Below are 12785 nucleotides of genomic sequence, written 5' to 3'. Positions count from 1 at the left end.
GCTGTGCAGAGCACAGGAGCCAGCTTTTCCCCTGGAGGAGAGGAGAGGAAACCCCCTGGTATGGCTGCAAAAGCAGGCAGAAGATCCTTTCCCCATATAAGAAGCAGTAGGATCCCCAGCCCTGCCCAAGCAAAGCCTGGCCCCCGCTGGAGGCCACGGATAGGGCCAGCCCTGCAGAGGGGCTCTGCATTGTCCTCCCACACAGAGGGCAGGAAAGCACAGCCCTGCTCCATACTGCTTGTGGACATCAGTGTGATGGCCCTGCTCCACAGGCTTCGGGGATAGGCAGGGGAACTGACTATAAAACCAGGAAAAATAGTCAGCCTGCTCTTGGTGCCACGAAGGGCACTGCGGGAGGTGCCTTTGGTGTCAGCAGGAGACTCGCCCTGGCCTGGGGCTGCTCTTGGCAAGGCATCTGGGAAGTGCCTCTGAGGCAGGAAAGCAAGCACTTGCCAGGTACAGAACTGGACAGATCAAGAAGTCAAGATTTTGCATTCCAACTATCTATAGGAAATAGGGTTTTTTTATTATTTCAAGTTTTCATAAAAATCCATAATTATTGAAATCAAAGTTACAGAAGAAAGTTTGTAACTTTTTTATTGATTTTATTTCTTTTTTCTTTCTTTTTCCCACCCCCCCATTGTTTTTCCCCTCTCAGAGTTATATCTGACACCAGAGTCCATCAGACAAAGTCCTTACAAACACAGGAGTCCTGAAGACATCGGCTGAATGTTTTCCTGGTATAAAGAAGAAGAGGAGGAGGAGGAGGTGGTGACAGTGCGGGCGCAGTGGGTTTGGACAGGGGCAGAGGGCACGGTGGAAGGAGAGAGGTCGGTATGTTTGTAGCAACGTTTGTTAATTATTTTTTATTTGTTCATTTGTTCTTTTTTTTTAAAAAAACAAAACAACACCATTATTATTTGCAAATTGTTGCCTGGTTAAATCATTTTCATATTGAACTTGCGCGGCGCGTCGGCAGAGCTGATGCCCGCGTCGGACTTCCGTGGCACGTACTCGATTTCAATATTGTGCTTGGTGTTGCCTTTCCCACGGCTCCACAGGAAGAGGAGCACCAGACAGAAGAGCACGACGCCCAGGAAAGAGATGAAGCCCATGGTGGTGGCGATGATGAGAGTCTTGATGTCAAAGGGGAAAGGCACGGTGGCGCGCGTGCTGTTGGCATCGCTCTCGTTGGGCTGGTTGGAGATGAACGCGAAGGTCTTGTTGGGCTGGTGGGGCCAGTCTGGGGAGTAGCTGCGCACGTGCAGGTGGGCCAGCATGGTGTCGTTGCCACCCGCGTTGCTGGCGATGCATAGGTAGGTGCCATTGTCCTGGATCTGGGCGTAGCGCACCTCCAGCGTGCCGTCAGGGAAGACAGTGAGCCGCCCGTTGGTTTTGGTAGAGATGAGGTGCTTCCGGGGAGAGAGCCACATGATGGTGGGCGGCGGGTCCCCATCTGCCCGGCAGACAAAATGCACCGTGTGGCCTTCGTCCACGAAGATCTGCTGAGGTTTGCGGTCCCGTATTCGTGCTCGGCGGCAGGTGAAGTAGTTGGGCAGGAGGACGTCAGGGAAGTCCTTGAACTCCTTGCCCTGGACGAACTCGGGGGTGGAGCAGGTGGGCTGCTGCTTGTTGAAGTTCAACCTCCATCGCCGCCGGAAAACCCAGAGCAGCCGACAGTCGCAGGCTAAGGGGTTGTTGTCAAGGATGAGCGTCTCCAGGTTGCCCACCGAGTGGAAAGCTGACTCCTCCAGGGTGGTCAGCAGGTTCCCTGACACGTTCAGGATGCGCAGGTAATTGAGGCCGCGGAAGGCGAAGGGCTCGACCGTGGTGAGCTGCCCTCCCACCAGCTGGATCTCCTGGAGCCTGAGCAGGTCATGGAGCATTGAGCCCTCGATGGTGACGATGGGGTTGTAGGACAGGTTCAGGAACCGGAGGTAAACCAAGTGCCTCACCGACACATACGGGATGGACGTCAGGTTGCAGTGAGTGATGGACAAGGAGGTCAGGTTCAACCCATAGAGGCAGTTGGATGTCATAGTATCCAGGTAGGGCCAGTGTGAGATCTCGAGGACCTTGAGCCGGTACAGCCTCTTGAATGAGTAATCCCGGATGGTGTTGATGTTCAGATGGCGCAGCCGCAGCACAATCAAGCCGTGAAGGTGAGACAGGGCCTCCGTGGGGATGGAGGTCAGGTTGCATTTCTCCAGGGTCAACTGCTCCAGGCTGTTGAGGCCACTGAAGGCCCGGTGGGAGATGTAGACAAGGTCGTTGTCCCCCACCTCCAAAGATTTCAGGTTGTACAAGTCCTGGAACATGTAGTCTAGGAGGATCACAATTTTGTTCTCACTAATGTCTAGCTTGGTAAGGTTGCTGAGTCCAGTAAACACTCCCAAAGGGATCAGCTTGAGTCTGTTACTCCTGAGCCCCAGCGTCCTGAGGTTGAAGAGGTTGTTGAAAGCCCCAGGTTCAATGGCACTGATAATGTTCTCGTTCAGCTCCAGCTCCTCCAGGTGAGGGTAGTTGGCAAATTCATCCTGGTTGAGCGTCTTGATGCGGTTCTTGCCCAAGTCCAGCAGCCTGGTCTCGGTGGGGATCCCCTCTGGCACTATCATGAATCGCTTGCGGTGGCACAGGACGGCGCGCTCCTGGGCAGAGCACTCGCAGCGCGGCGGGCAGCCTGTGGCGGAGCCGGACAGGATGGATCCCAGCATCAGCAGGAGAATCGGCTGCCAGCAGGCCAGGATTGGGCTGCGCATACTCGCCTCCCCAGCTACCATCCTATCTCTCACCTGCAGGTAACAGCGGGAGACAAAGAGCAAGGGGCGGGTGAGCAAACAACAGGCACGGCCAAGGCTAAAGTTCTGGTGTCCTGGCAGAGGTGATGGTAAGGCAAAAGGCACGGCTGATGAACAGCAGAGGGTTTAATTTTCCAGTTGAAATCCAGCCCTTTGGCTTCGAGACCCTCTCTCCTCCCCACTCCCTGACTTTCCACTTGATGACTGAACGTGTACAGACTTTTGAGTGGAAGGCCTTGAGGAATCTGTGTCAGACAGCTTCCTCTGCTTCTTAAAAAAATAATTTAATACGAAACACATCTATCTACATCCTATTTTAAGCTCTTGAAATTATTCCATTCCCTGTAGATGGAGCCTGAATATAAAGGCTGCTTTGCAAACAGAGGAGCTGAGCACAGGATGGAATGTCTGGGGGAACCCCACTTGGGGTGCGCAACACTGAGAGCTCAGCGGGAGCCAGCTCCCTCCCCCTGTGCTCCCCTATGCCCCAGCTGCTTTCAGTGTGTCCCCAGGGCCAATTCCTTGTCTCCCACCATGCCAGCCTGCAAGGGCAGACCCAAACCATTCCCCCCCAAGAAACAGCAACTGGGCAGGCACTGCCTACAGAGCAAGCTGTAGCCTCAAGTCAGGTCCAGGGGGCCTCTGGGATAATGAGGAGCCCAGACCCAGCCTCCTGCTGCTGTCCCTGGGGAGGGCTGGGAGCCCTCCCTGGGGGTTCATGGTCTGGCTTGTGCCCCAGCCCAAAGCCATCCCAGCCCAGCAGAAGCGGATGCTCCCTGTCACGCTGCATTGTTGCATTTATTTCCTTGTGCAGGCTGTTATGAGGAATCAAATCATATCAATAGTGCATATTAGATCTCTGGTTACTCCAGCCCATGTTTGTATCTATTGTTATGTTACTCTCTGCGCTGCTCCCACTAATGCTATTTATGGCTATCTCCGAACACACCCAATCCATTACTTCCATTGGCTCTGTTTGTATCCATCACTGTATATCCTGCCCATTACTTTCCCTGCTCTAGCACTATTTATGGGGCTGGTACACGTTCTGCACATTCCTGCCATTGCATCTGCTCATATTCATCATTTCATACAGATATATGACCCAAGGATCACTTTTGTTCCCAAAAAATTATTCAAAATTTCTTTGTAAGATACAAGGATGGAAGATGATGGACTGGCTATAAAAATGTCCACCAGCACCATCTTGGGAACCACCAGCCTCAGCACAGCCGCCGATGGGCTGTGAGGGCTGCAACCCTCTGTGGTTGCCTCCCATTCCCCTGTCCTCTTCCACCTCCCCTTTCCCTGCTCCCTCTGCAGTGGGGCTGCTCCATGGGGATCACGCTGAACACATCACCCCAAAGCAAAGGGGTGCAGGGATGGGAGCTGGTCCTGCTGAGCTCCCTGGCAGTGATGCTGAGCTCCCTGCTGCTGGCCCTGAGCCAGCATGTCCCAGTGCAGTGGAAACATTTCCAGTGGGAGTGCCTGGGCCCCAGCCAGACTTCGAAGAGCCATTTGCTGGGTATTTATAATCCATCATCTCCTATGTCATCACCTCCCTGGTGCTGGGCAGCAGTACAGGTACAAACGGGGCTGCTGCTACCACTGCTGTGCTGCTGTGCTGGGGTTGGGACTGGGGCCGCTGCCCTGGAGCCAGGATGGCCTCCCTGGTTGGCATGGCTCAGGTTGCATATGGAGTTGTTCCCTAGGCTGGGACTGGGCTGCCAGTGAGTGCCCAAGCCACCCCTCCCCATGGCCAGGAGGCTCTTGGGCACTGCTCTCCCACCACATGCTTGTTACTGAGCACTGGCTCGCCTGCAGCCTTTTTTCTCAGAAACCAATTCCTGCTCCTCACAGCCATGCTGAGAAAGCCATCAAAGACAGCAAAACACTGCATGCAAAACAAAATACAGTCTGAGGAGCTTAATTATAGCAGGACTGAAAACACTCAGCTCATTAAGAGTGCCAGGCAATGGCCTTGGTTTTGTGCTGGGCCAAAAGCTCTACTCTGCCTGCATGTGCTGCTCTGTTGTGGTCCCTGCTGGGCATGGGGAGGGGGCAGAGCCAAATCCTGCAGACCAGCTTCCCCCAGGCTTAGTCCTGCCTCTCCACCAGCAGGAAAGCAATTGCACCTCCAACACTTTTGGTCCAGTGCTGTCATCCCCACTGAAGCCTCAGCAGAGCCAAAACAGTGAGGTATCAATGAGCAAAATATCGGCAAAGAGGCAATAGATGAATGAAGCAGAATCCGTGTGGCATTACCGACGAGCACAGCCCAGAATTAAAGTCTAGACACACCTCACATGTTATTAGTTCTCAGCTAAATTTAAATCCGTGATAAATACAATCCCTGACAAAAACATCCGTAATCTTAATAGCCAGAGTCACAGAAGAGCTTTGGGAGAAAGACAATAAATAAGCTGGAAAATTCTGAGCTAAGATGAGCTTTAAATCACTTCTGGCTCCCATTTACCTCTGCCTGATTCGGAGAGAAATAGTTGTGCCTCAAGGTGATGTGGATATTAAGAGATGCCCTTCCAAAAACAACTCGAACTCGGATTTTAGTGTGAGCTGCGGGCCAACAACGCATGCATGGCTTTACAGCCCCTGCGCAACTGCTACCTGCAGGAAGGGCTTTCCATAAAGCCCTCCCAGATTTAGTATGAGGAAGACCCTGAAACATGCCCAAGCCCCCTTCCAGGGTGCTGGCCATGGCCCAGCAGGAGCTGCCAGGCTGAGGCAGAGGATTGGGCCATGGCCATGATGCACAGCCCAGCCCACGAGAGCCACAGCCCTTGGCATCAACGTGGTTCTCCTTCCTCAATCACAAAAAAAGAATCGACAAAAAAAGCAGCAGCTGCCAGACTCGCTGCCTTTAGGCAACAAGCAAACCCAGTGCAAGCCAAAGCAAAACTCATGCTCAGAGCCATGGCAGCCACTGACCCCCGTCCTCACCACCTGCCACCCAGGGCTGAGGGCTCCCAAGTGCAGTTCCTTCCCACGGGAAGGTCCCGGCCTCGGCCCAAGAGGCTCAGATGGACGCACCAGAGCGCTGCCTCTAAATACAGCAGGACCTGCCCAGTGTCTCTGCCTGGGCTCAGTGCTGGGAGAAAAGATGCCATTCTGGGCCTGTGCCTGGAAAGCAGCCTGGGGCCAGACTGAAGTGCTGACGTGCTGGGGATTTGCTGTAGTGTCAGTCACAGGCAGCCCTGGTGTTGGAGGAACAACCCCAGAAAAGCCAAACTTGGGTGATGACCCAAAAGGGAGCCCAGGCTCTGCCCCCAGGTGTGCTCCTGAGGATGCCCCAAGGGATGGGCAGCCGCCTGGCCATGCCCACCGCTGTCACCACTGTCCCTGGGCTGTCCCCTGCTCCCCACCCCACTGAGCAGGGAGCAATCTGCTGTGCTGACAGCGAGCAAGCAGGCAGCAAAAATCCCCGAGTCAGCTCTAAGCCCACCTGGCAGCCATAAATTACGGGGCTGGAGATATTCACCCTTGAACCAGATGCTTCTGAGAGCATCGAGCGACAATAGGCAATTTAGGACAAAGCAAGCCATATCCCAGCAGGGAGGGGGGGCCCCCAGTGCTCTGGGGGCTCAGTGTCCCCACCCTGTCCCTGCAGGAGCCAACCTGCTGCTCCCAGCTGTGCTCAGGAGTGAGTTGGACCCCGCACTGCTGGGCACCCTCACTGGGCTGCAGTGCGGGAGTGGGTTCAGCCATGGGCTCACCCCATCTCTGTCCTGATGGCTTCATACAAAGCCAACGAGACACAGCTCCTGTCTCCTCTAAGCTGTTCCAGCTAAATCACACTTTATTGAAATTGGCTACGTTTTAGAGACAAAGACTCCAGGTTTGCAAATAAATATTTAACAACCTTTCCTGCTGCTAGAGGAGTTTCTTATCCAGACCCAGGGCTCCACACTGTTTCTGTAGCTATCTGCAAAGCAACAAAACAAGGGGAGCAGCTTTAATCTGCCAAACACGCTTGTGCCCATTTCCTCCTCTCATCATTTCCCTTGTGTCCAGTGTGCATTTGTAGGCCCTTCTGCTTTGTCTCTCCCTCCTCTTCACCCTATCTGCTCCCTCCTCCTCTTTTCCCACCCAGTCCCAGAGTGTAGGCTTTGGCAGTAACTGCCCTTCTCCCTCCTGCTCAAGGACAGGCAGCAATGGGTGGGAGCATCAGGCAGAGGAGGTGGTTTCCCTTCTGGAATCACTGTGCATCACATGGGGAAGAAGAAATCAAAGAGGGAGAGCATAAAGTGATCATGAGTGCTGCCAGGGCTGGCAGATGGGCACAGCCAGGGCGGCACAGCACTGGCATTGGTGATGGAGACTTGCCACCACACTCCTCTGGGCCTTCATTAATGGATGGGCTACTAACAAAGGGTTAGAGGGCTGTCCCGTGCCCTGGCCTGGCCTCAGATCATCCAGGAGCAGCACAGGAGGGTGAAAGGATGGAGAAGAAACAGGCAGAAGATGAGAAGGACCCCTCAGGGTGGTGGGGACACACGAGCAAGTTGTGTAAGGTGGTGAGCCAAGGCAGGTCAGCCAGAGGAGTGCCTACCCCCAGCCCTAGCAGCCACCAGCTGCCAGGGTCACCGCTCCCCACAGGAAGGCACAGCTCTCCAGCTGGGAGCTCTTGCTCAGCCTCCTGGCGTATCTGCTTTCAGCAGCTCCGAGGTGGGAGCCTGGAATAGGTGTGACGCAACCTGATCTGCTCTGGCAGCTGCTCTGAAGCTGTAAAAAAAGAGCATCAAGAAGGATTGAAGATGCAAATCCCCTTCCGGCACTGACACCGCCCGGCTGGCACCACATTTCAGCCATGGGTCCATGGGAGCGCCCTGCAAAGGCATTTCCTCATGGAAACAGGCTCTGCCACCCAAAATGTGGTGTCCCCAGCACTGCAGTAAGTCAGGAAAGCACCAAGACAGAGGGCAAGAAGAGCAGAAAATACAAGGAGATGCCCAGGGGAGGAGAAGAGTTCTACCATGGGCCGAGGGGCTGGAATGCTGCTAAGGGGAGACTTTGGCTCAGCTGTCTGCTGGTTTAAATCTGGGCAGTGGATCTACCTTGACCCCGTGCAGAGACAGCTATGTACAGTGGAGGAACAACTAGCAGTGGCCCAGAGCCAACCTGGAGAGTGGTTTGCAGGTGGATTATTGGAGCAGGACGATGGGAAGGAGATCCTGGTTGTCTCTGCAGGATGCTGAAGCTCAAAGCAGGATTTGCTGAGGCTGTTTCTTGCTGCGATCACATCTGTGCAAGAGCTTCTTACCCTCCTCATACCTTTGCTCCTTCATTTTGAGCATTTTTTCCCTCTTTGGCTGCACATGCCTCAGCACCCCATCAGCAGAGAAAACATCCTGACAAGGGATCAATAAGTAATTGCAAAGGCAGCTGTGGATGTCAGGGCGTGTAAAGCCCTGAGCTAGCACAAGACAAACAAGGGGGGTGAGGGTGCAGTGCAGAGTGGGGCTGGGGCTTAGGGCCAGCCATGCTGCCCTGCTCATGGGTGGAGGTGGCCAGGACATGGACTCGTCACTGCTGCCACAGCCACTGCCTGAACTGGTGGTTCAGTGTTTCCCAGGTCAGGTGAGCCTGGAGAAGGCTCATTTTTTATTACTTGTGAGAGTCAAAGAGCAGGAGAGTTATGTTTGCCAAGGGAATAGCTCCCAGGGGTTGGCTGGAGACTTCTAGGGCTGGGTCAGGGAGAGATGGCTGGAGGCTGGTGGGTGCTGGGAAGGACAGGCACCATTTGAATGGGGATTCTCCTTCCCTTATTTTGGCAAATGTCCTTGGAATTGCTGTCTCTGTGGATATGGGCTGGATGTTTTAAGTGGATGTTTTAAGTGCTCACTGAAGGCACCCAGCTCACCTTGCACTCTGATCCATGAGCATTGGGTACAGGAGGCTCCAGTGTAGCATAAGGGTCTCTGTAGATGGTTCTTCCCTGTCTGTAGCTGGGAAAGGGGGATGGAAAAACCCCAGTCTCTTCTCAGGGCAGTGGAAACACTTGCCCTGAAGAGGTGAAAGAAAGTCCAAGGAGTGTGCTGGGAGAGCTGCCAGGGCCTGACATTGTGAAGGCATCCCCTGAAACGTGCTCATGGCCCAAATGCCTTCTGTGCTCCCTTGAGCTCCCCTGAACTGCTCCAAGGGCCCCTGCAGAGGGGGCAGTGCTGGGGCTGGAGGATGGGCATAGCCTGGGCAGGCAGCCATCCTTCCCCACAGCTCTGGTGCTGCTGGGGCAGCCCTGCGTGGCTCAGCACACAGCCCCAGTGCTGCTGAATCAGCCACAGCCCAGCTGCACGGAGCCTGAGTTGGACCCCACGTGCAGGGCAGGACAGCACCTGACATGGCATAAAAAACAACTGGAACAAAGTCACCCCAGTGCCAGAGTGCCTCTCCTCCCAGCCAGGAGCAGATGGCATCACTGTATGGGCTTGCCTTGAGGGCTGGGCTGGGCACAGGGGCTTCCTGCTGCCCCCAGGCTCCAGCCTGTGCCATGGCCAGTGTCCCAGCAGCAAGGAGGACACAGCTCTGCCAGGCTGAGACACCGCTCCTGGCCACCCACAAACCACACCTGGGGGCACCAGGAAAGATGAGCTGCTCCCTTCTATTGCTCCCTGCCTGGGAACACCCCATCCCCTCCAGCTGCTAAAAGGCATCCCATGGCTCTACAGCTCCCCAGAGCTCTGCTCAGCGCCCAGAGAAGGGCTGGGACACCAGCAGCTCCAGCAGCAGAAACCCAGGGCTAACAGGCAGAGCCCCATCAGTGCCTCCTCCTGCCCTCATTTACCCAGGTCTGCCTCAGCAGGACAGCAAATACCAAGCCAGCCCAACACCTTGGTCCCAGGGGCCATCAGAGAACAGCACTGAGGCTTTGGGATGTGACCCCCTCTAAATGCCACCACTCCAAACCACTGTGTCCCTGCTGCCTCCCTGCCACTGCTCAAAGGTTGAAACTCCAGATCAAAGTCCCAAAGGCTGGGGAACAGCAGGTCCAGGGACCAGTCAGGTTCTTTACATTTAATTTAAGGTAAGACTGTACTTACAACATCATTTCTGTTCCCAGGCCACATTCCTTGAATCCCCCTACAACCAGCACAGGATACCAAGAAAGTACAAGGGCTGCTCTGGAGCACTGCATTTTCCCCTGGAAACCTTTGGGATAGTGGCAAGATAACTTCAAAGGACATAGGACATAAAGCTGTCAGCTTTGCTGACCTCAGGGAAACCTGCTGATTTACCCCCCCTTTAGGACCAGCCCTGGTATTTTTATACTGCTGCCTAAAATAAGTGGCCTTGGAAGCCTTTGGGAGAAGCCAAGTGCAGCCCAGCCCGGCAGAGCTGGCTCTGGGATCACCCACCAGTGGGACAAGGGGCAAGGGTCGAGGGACTGTGTGTGCCCTGCTGCCAGGGCTCCCACGAGCACTGGTGCCATCAGCAGAGCTGTCCTTGCTCCAGACCCCGCAGGGACACGGGGCAGGGCAGGGTGCCAGGAGAGCAGCTGTGCTTCAAGGTACTGTGAGAGATGGAAGCCCCAGTTCACTCCATCCACCTCATTTCCCAGCCCCTTCCTGCAAGCCAGACCTCTCTCTCTCTCTCTCTCTCTCTCTCTCCCTCCCTCCCAATTATTACTAAGTTTTGTTCACATAATCACAAATTTGGTGCTGCAGGAATTTCCAGAGAGGGAAATGGAGAAAAAAGGGAGGCAAAGAAAGCATGAGAAATAGCAAGTGCAGAGGGAAGATTCCTCTTCCCAGCCTGGTTTTCTCTGGGCTGGTTTTACATGTGTAATTCCTTTTTCTTTCCCCCTTTCTCACTTGTTTGATTTTTGCATTATTTATGGCTTGTCTTCAGGGCCTGTATTTGCTGTTATTGTTTCATTCAACAATAAAATGGATTAGATAAAAACAAACTGTGCCGAGCCGCGGCTGAGCCCGCCCATCCCGCATCCAGCTGAACCCACACAGCCAGGCAGAGCGGGCGAGGGGCTGCCAGCCCTTCCCAGTCCAAATCCTGCAGGAAGGGAGGTGCTGCAGGATGTGGCCTGGGCAGGGTTTGGGCTGATAAAAATCCTTGGCAGGTATGGGGCTATGCAAGGCTCAGGCTTTTAATGCCCGTGACAAGGGCTGTCAGTGTCGGCACAGTGGCAGACTCAGCCATGCCATTCCACAGCCTTCCCAGTACATGCTGAGCCCGTGGGCATGGCAAAAACAAAAGAGGGACTCCATCCATGGGGATGGAGTGGCTCCCCACTGCCCTCAAAAGAAGGCAGCTGTGGGGTGGGTTTGCTGTGTTTTGCTCGAGCTATGTTTTCTGCCCCTTCCTGCCTTCCCAGCACTGTGGGTAATGCCACAGAGCCTGCGCTCTGGGCTGTACGTGAGAACAAAAGTAATCACGGGGAAATACAGTGCATGGGAATGCAATCGGAAATGCAAGGCCAGGGTTTCCATTTCGCTGCCGCTTCGGTGCCGTTTCCCATTGAAAAGGATAAACAGGCTGAGCACAAATCAGTTTAATGGCAGCACCTAATGGCAGCACAATTCTGCGGTTCCCAGAGCAAACTGTAGCTCAGGCCTAAAGTGGCAGCGAGACGAAGGCTCTGTGGCACTGCCACCCCATGGCACAGCCCCAGACAAGCACAGGGGGTGCCGGGGCTCCTCAGAACTGGCTGCCCTGGGCAGCAGCACTGAGAGCCTGGTCCACCATGGCACAAGGGGACTGGTGTCCCTCTCCAGCCCTGGAGATATCCGTGGAGTGTTGTCTGGCCAATTCCCAGCAGAAAAGAGGTGTCCCTGTGGGCGTCCCTCACATCCCTAAAGTCCCCAGACCCACAGGGAGCCTGTGGAGTGCCGTGCCTTGCTCTGTGCTACATCACACAAAGCACTGGCCAGCAGAACAAGCCACCAGGCCAGTGCTGACTGTGATGCCTCCCCAGCTCCTCAGCCTCACATTTTGGGTAGACCAGATGGATCTGTCTCTCTGTGACTATTCCCAATCCAAAGGACGGGTGGAGAAAGGCTGGGTTCGGGTACAGGAGGGAGAGGTTTGGCTGCTGGAGGGTGAGAAGTGCCTCTGGAACGCTCAGGCTTTGCTCACCACCCCCAAGTTGCCTCTGAGGTCTAAATCAGTTGTTTCCCATTTCACACTCGACATCTCAAATCCAAACAAAGAGCTGAAAGAATAGATCACGTCAAAATATTTCTGCTTCTCCCTCCTACGAGAATTCCCCATCAGAGACCAATCCAATTAAGGTGCAGGTTATGAAATTAACCATAATTACCAGAGCGATATTTAATGTTTTGCATTCTGATGAAGAAACAGAATGGAAATGACAAAAAAAATAATAATTGTGGGTCCTACTGATATAACTAAGAGCAATATAGGGTGGGGAGGGGAAGGGCTGCCAGGGAAGTGAGGGCTGTGTGGGGTGGCAGGAGCTGGGCTGTATCAGGAACCTTACAGCCCCAAGGCCAGGGCTGGGTCCTCAGGGACACATTCCCCAGGGAGCCATGGCCAGCCAGAGCAGAGGTCAGCCCAGTCTGATGGCAACCACAGGCATTTTGCCGTTTGAGCATCCCTTGGACAATACTGGGCCACAGGAATCATGTCCTGGAAGGCACAGCCCAGTCCTGCACCTCCTCACTCTGTCCCTGCTCCCTCTGGGGACCCTCCAGCTCACCCAAGGACTGTCCCCACCTCAGGACAATGACCCCAGCCCTGAGACAAAGGACACAAGTGCTTCAGTGGGGAAAGCCTTTGGCCTCTGCCAGGACACTCGTGTGGAGCCCAGGAGAGGAATGCTCATTGTACACACGTCCATTGCAGGATGCCAAGGCACTGACCAGCTTGCAGAGACGTGAATAAAATAACAGAATAAAACATGCAGGATGGTTAACCAGAACCTTTCTGTGCTTAACCATGAGAATGAGCAAAACGAAGCCAAACTCCCCAGACCCTGTGACAGGGACCTGCTGCCCT

The 12785-nt window shown here is 54.4% G+C and overlaps 1 protein-coding gene across 7 annotated transcripts in view; it reads right to left on the bottom strand.

Annotated features, from left to right (window-relative positions):
- Positions 1 to 580: 580 nt before the first annotated feature.
- Positions 581 to 12785, bottom strand: part of LINGO1 (leucine rich repeat and Ig domain containing 1) — a 152300-nt gene continuing 140095 nt past the window's right edge. For all 7 annotated transcript variants that reach the window (XM_088172358.1, XM_088172356.1, XM_088172355.1 and 4 more), the window contains one exon: positions 581 to 2792. In XM_088172358.1, coding sequence (XP_088028484.1) covers positions 939 to 2780 — 1842 coding nt within the window. In that variant the 5' untranslated portion in view covers positions 2781 to 2792 and the 3' untranslated portion in view covers positions 581 to 938. The remainder of the gene's footprint in view (positions 2793 to 12785) is intronic.

This window comes from Sturnus vulgaris, chromosome 13, assembly GCF_052056855.1.
Source record: "Sturnus vulgaris isolate bStuVul1 chromosome 13, bStuVul1.hap1, whole genome shotgun sequence".
Classification (NCBI taxonomy): Eukaryota; Metazoa; Chordata; class Aves; order Passeriformes; family Sturnidae; genus Sturnus; species Sturnus vulgaris.
Note: the sequence above shows the minus strand (reverse complement) of the source record. Positions and strands in the feature narration are given on the sequence as shown.